At 38.7% G+C, this 5,737-nt stretch overlaps 1 protein-coding gene across 2 annotated transcripts in view; it reads left to right on the plus strand.

The window, feature by feature from the left end:
• Positions 1–1,612: 1,612 nt before the first annotated feature.
• LOC112514904 (cullin-3A-like) overlaps positions 1,613–5,737 on the plus strand; it is a 6,737-nt gene continuing 2,612 nt past the window's right edge. The window contains exon 1 of one of the 2 annotated variants that reach the window (XM_025121541.1): positions 1,613–2,050. In XM_025121541.1, coding sequence (XP_024977309.1) covers positions 1,890–2,050 — 161 coding nt within the window. In that variant the 5' untranslated portion in view covers positions 1,613–1,889. Of the gene's footprint in view, positions 2,051–5,257; positions 5,279–5,737 lie in introns of those variants that run through there. The other variant, XM_025121549.1, reaches the window with a different exon arrangement.

A 5,737-nucleotide genomic window follows, 5' to 3' on the forward strand; every position in this document is an offset into this window, starting at 1 on the left:
TCTCTTTTCTCAGCCTCCCGGTGGGGAAGGACATGAACAAAATCGATTCTTGGAACATCATTGATCGCTTGAAAATCCGAACTTTGTAGTGGAAAACTTCGATGTCTATCTCCTGGGAAGAGGATTAACGCTAATAAAATCCTTCTAGGTAGCCTGCCTAAGTATTTTTTTTCTTCCTTTTCTGAGGGCCGACTCGTGTTATTAAATCCCTTGAGAGCGTGAGACGTTTCTGCTCCTGCCCCACTCCCCTCTTTCTAGAGACTGTTTATGTTCTTGTCGCAAGGGTTCCGGGCATGATAATGCAAGTGTGGAAAGAGGGTCTTAGAGTGCTGCTAGATGCCTCTGGGAACAATATAGTTTACCTGCTTGCCTATCTTGTTCGTTTTGGAAACACGTCTTCTTATTCCATCTTTTCTCGAACCTCCTTTAACAGAAGAAATAGAAGCTTGAAACCGGTTCTTTGGAATAGTTGTTTTCCGAGACTGGGGGAACAAATAGGCGTGTCGGTGGCGGGTTAATTCTGAGCGAGAGGTTAAACCAATGCAGGATCCGAAGTCTTCGATAAACCGAAATTAATTTTTATTCCCACGGCTACCATACAGTATTCATCTTTACCCCGTGATAAATAAAGCATCTGCACCGGGGGGGGGGGGTCAAATTCGAATAAGGAGGCCATGGATTGTAGTCGCATAGCTAATCTGCCAGGCCATGGATTGTAGTCGCATAGCTAATCTGCTAGACCATGGGACTGGGGTGTGGGAGTGGTCCAGGACCCCTCAAGGGAGAGCGCGTGGTGACTTGGATGAATTGAAGTCGCTGTTTAGTAGTGTTTCTATTACATCTAATGTTCGGGATCGTTGTGTTTGGTGGCTTGGAAAGGATGGAGTGTTTTTGGTCGCAGGCTTAAGACTTTTGATCGAAGATAAATTCTGCAGGTTCCTGGGACTGCCATGCCTACTCTTTGGAGCTCTAGTGTGCTCCGAAAGATATGTATCTTTATTTGATGTCGTTGTCCTTTTCGGAGGTTTTTTCGCTTGTTGGTTTCTTTTTGGGTCTACGTCTTGCGGTTCCTTCAGACTCTCATTTGTTTCCCCCTTCTTTTTGTTTAATACATTTGTAATCCCCGGCCCCAGCCCCGGTTCATAGTAACGTCCCCCGGCCCGGGACTCGGTCCCCGACGGGTACGGGAATTATCATTCCGTCCCCGGTCAATCTCTAGCAATCCTCGCTCAAAACCCGGTAAAACCCCTGTCAAACCCCATAAATAGTATCATTTAGTTTGATTCTACTGGAGATCCCGGCTCCAGTTTGAGTCTATCGGAGATCACCGACCCCGGTTTCGGGACCCGTTTTAACGATGAATCTCCATTTCCGTTCGGATCGGATAAACTGGGTTCCCCGGCGGTTCGGACAAATCACCATCCTATACATGTGAAGGGTGAAATCGTAAAGAGGGAGAGTAAATGGAATAGGTAGAATGACCTAGAAAAAGTAAAAAGGAAGGGAGTAAAGTCGGTGGGGGTACAAGAAACAAAGCACAAAGTACTCGTGTATCGGGTCTGGCGGTAGCAAATGTTTTCAGGGGTCCGTAAAACGTGAACGCAGAGGATTTTCCAAACAAACCTCATCGATCGATGCCTTCTCGCCTTCGCTTCTCAACTTGAGCTTGGTGATGCTTTTACATTTATACTCATATTCAATCTCTCAAAGATTTTGATATATATTATTTATTTACTGATCCATTCCATCCCCAAAAACTCCCTCGATCATCCAGATTTCCCGAACCCTAAATTTGCCTACGTCTCATAGCGTAGATTTTGGGAGGATACAGCTAGGTTTTTGAAATATCGATCGAATATCGAGTGGTTGGGGATTGGATTAAGAGGAGGATGAGTTCACAGAAGAAGAGGAATTTCCAGATAGAGGCGTTTAAGCATCGGGTGGTGGTCGATCCCAAGTATGCTGAGAAGACTTGGAAGATATTGGAGCATGCGATTCACGAGATTTATAATCATAACGCCAGTGGCCTTAGTTTCGAAGAACTTTACAGGTTTTGTTTCTTCTCCTTTTCCCTTGCTTTATAATCTGGTAATTAATTATGTTCTATTCAATTTGTCTTTTCTGAGTTTTATAGCTTAATGATTTAGGGTTTTGTTACGGATTTACAAGATTTTTTTACCCTGAGAGGACCGCATATATTTTGAATTCCGTGTATGAGTTTTTCCATGATTTGATCGTCTGTGTTGGGGTGGATATTAAATCCTACTATGCGGTGGGAAGATTTGGTATGTCAAACCAAGGGAATATGAAAGAAAACTTTGGAAGGAAAATTATGTAGAGGTCAGGGAAGGGTGTTTTGAACGAGGTGACAGTTATCCAGGGAGATGCGTTTTGGACCATTTAACTAATGGATATGGAACATCTTCCTTCAGCATCAAGATAATATCTCAGTCTTGAATTGCAAAAGAAATAAGGGACTAGAACATGTTTTCTGTATTAATTGCATCAATGATTTGTGAAGACACTTTCCTATGTTCGTGTTTCAGATGGAGTGGGTTGGGTTAGTGTTGCTGGAAGATTAAGGGAAGATTTTGCATCATTTTGTCAGATCAGGAGTTGGCAACTGCTTTTGCATCACAGTGTATATAGTTGTAGCGGCATACACTTTATCTTTTTTCATTCATGTTTTGGTTTGTTATGCTGCTTGATCTCCTCTTATAGATCCAAAACATTAACTTCCATGGTCTTAAGTTGATTCAAGTTTACTCCATTCAGCTTTCTCATCAACTGTTCTTACCTGTCATACCAATTGCATTATACCAAATAACAGATTTACAATTTCCAACAGATCTGGCTGCTAGAAGTTTTTTTTTACGCTATATCTTAGATGTTGCATGTTGGTTCTTATATAAGGATGCACCATGCACACTTATACCTGTCACCGATTTACTTCTCTTAAGCATAGAAGTCATCTAATTTTGATTTTTTTTAAACAATTGTTAGGTTCTGGTCTAGCACACTAGATTAGATTGAGCCAAAAAGGACTGCACTAGATTAAATTGAGCCAAAAAGGACTGCACTAGATTAAATTAGCCAAAAAGGACCGCACTATGTAAATGTTAACTCTTTATTGTGATAAATATTATATATTATGGGGTTCATCTAAAAAGTACTGCTGTTGAATACGATATGCCTCATTTAGTGTTTTTATAGACTTCTATACATGGTGCTACCATCTTTTGTGTTAGGGCTTTGATATTTACTTGGTTGCTATGGATTTTCCGTAATAGGCGAGGTGAAGTGCAGTGGTCCTTTATCACATTGCATGCATGTGGGATGATCACTTGTAGTTGGTGATAATACAAGATCTGTGATTTGGCTATCAAATTAGATGGCTTGTTATTTCGTGTGTGAATATGCCAACATAACAAATTTGTTGTGGTTCTGAAACAATAATAATTTCATGCTAGAGGAGCTTGAGTTTACACAGTAGACTTATGTAACTTGAAAATTCTAGATGGATTATCTGAATAATTGCTAAATTTTCATCTTGGAGGAGCTTGAGTTTATGTGGCAGACCAAGTTAGTATATATTATATGCATCACACCTCTTCTCGTTCTCCATTCCAGACGCCTTTGAACCGTATAAAATTGAAGTTCTTATCTGCCTTATTTGAAAACCATCAGTCACCTATATGATTAACTTGTCTTAAAGCTTAATATTTGTACAACCCTCTGATTTTGTTCATCAGCAATGGATGTATGCATGTAGCAGATGAATACATGTAACGGATGTTGCTTCCATCCTCATTTCCTTTTCAAGCTTGTTCAGTTGATAATTTATGTGACATGTTATCTTCCATTCTATTCCTTGTCAACCACTGGTCACTTGATGGTATGGACACTCGCTCACTTTCTTAAAGCTATAAAATTTCGCATTGGTGATCTGTTTATTGTTGCATCAGAGCAAGGAGTATGTTATTGCTTTAACAATTTTGAAATGATCATTGTTGTCATGGACTTACGGTACACGCCTTGATGCATCTGAAGGGGTGTAGCAGGGGAAATGGCACACACCATAGAGCCTGGGTGCAAAGGCATTACTTTGAAGTTTGGCCTTTTGGTGATGAAACTAAAATCTAAACCATAAAGGTAATTAATTTAATTGCACGGTGATCCAATAAATCCTTTAATTAGACAATAACAGAAAAGAAATAGAAGTTCTAACCGAGTATTCAGTGTCTATCACTTGTAAGTTCTCAATGTCTACCCCTTCTTATTAAACAATGTCAACAACCCACATATTTTTAGGTAAACTTTTTTGTGGGTCTCTCTTCAGTTTATTTCACACAATCTGTTCCATAGAAGCGAGTCTTTTTTTCCTGATTGACATGTCTTACTTAGTCTCCCATTAGGCATTATTTTTCTTTTCTTTTGTTTTTGCTTGAATACTAAATTAGTAAATTATAATGTTTGCTTTTGTTTGTTGACTTTTTATTTGTTTGTTGTGGATCAATTATGGAAGACAATGCCTTTTGTTTATCAAGTCAAGTTGTTGTCCTGTTTGGCGTTGCACTACTAGCTAAATATTTCTCACTCTAGAATATATCTATTAGACTATTATGATCTACTTTCTTTTCTTTGTCCTTTTCACCAAGGAAAATGCCATATGTTGCTGCATCTACCATGTGCCATGGCTCATTGTTAGGTTCTCACCAGTCACCATCCCTGCACCACATACCATGATTGCTACGGAATTGATGCAGTTATCTAAAGTTAACTTCATTAGATGATAGACTATCTGTGCCAATCCTGTTTTTATTATCCATACGTTTCTGTTAATTTATATAATACTTCTGGCCTCTTTTACAATGTTAAATCAAGTGCTAGCCATTCCAATGATCTTAAGGACTTGAATTTTAAATATAATTCATGTAGCAGAGTGTTTCAAATTTATGTAGGTTGCACTTTTTTGCAAGCTCGTTAGCATCTTCTCAGATACAAGTGTATATGAGAAACAAATTATGGTGCATATGGAGTTCTTTTTTCCTTGAGTAAAGGCAGTGTCTAGACACTTGTTATATCTGTTTATGTGGTGTTAGTTCTATAACGAATTTCAAGTGCCTATGAATTAACGATGCCCTGCTCTCTTTGAGTTACTAAAACTCTTTGGGGATGCACTATAATGGGGTATATGTTTCACAGGCTTAGCTTCCCCATCCAAGTATTCATAGTCGTACTTGTCAGTAATTACATTTACTCTTGTATCTCGCTGAAGGTATGTCGTCCCACAAGCAACAATCATTCTGTTATATATGTCGAACTCCATTCTTCATGTGCAATTATTTGAATCTGTCTGAATCACATCTGTAGCCAAGTTATCTTTCCACTTCCTCTGGTGTGCATGTGGTGCCGATTTTGGCTGGTAACTGAAATTCTTGCTGGCTATTGAACATGCCAAGGCATCATACTATACCTGGTTGATAGATGCTGTCTGATGCTGCACACTATAATCTTATCTTTAAGTTTTATATACACGTCACCCACAGGCAGGTGTATATATGTTGGCAATTTCTCTGACTCAGTGTCTTTCTGCTAAATTTGTATACATACAGACAGACATACATACATACATATATATGTATACATACATATATATGTATACATACATATATATGTATACATACATATATATGTATACATACATATATATGTATACATACATATATATGTATAC

Source organism: Cynara cardunculus (assembly GCF_001531365.2).
Source record: "Cynara cardunculus var. scolymus isolate 2C chromosome LG 1, CcrdV1, whole genome shotgun sequence".
Classification (NCBI taxonomy): domain Eukaryota; kingdom Viridiplantae; phylum Streptophyta; class Magnoliopsida; order Asterales; family Asteraceae; genus Cynara; species Cynara cardunculus.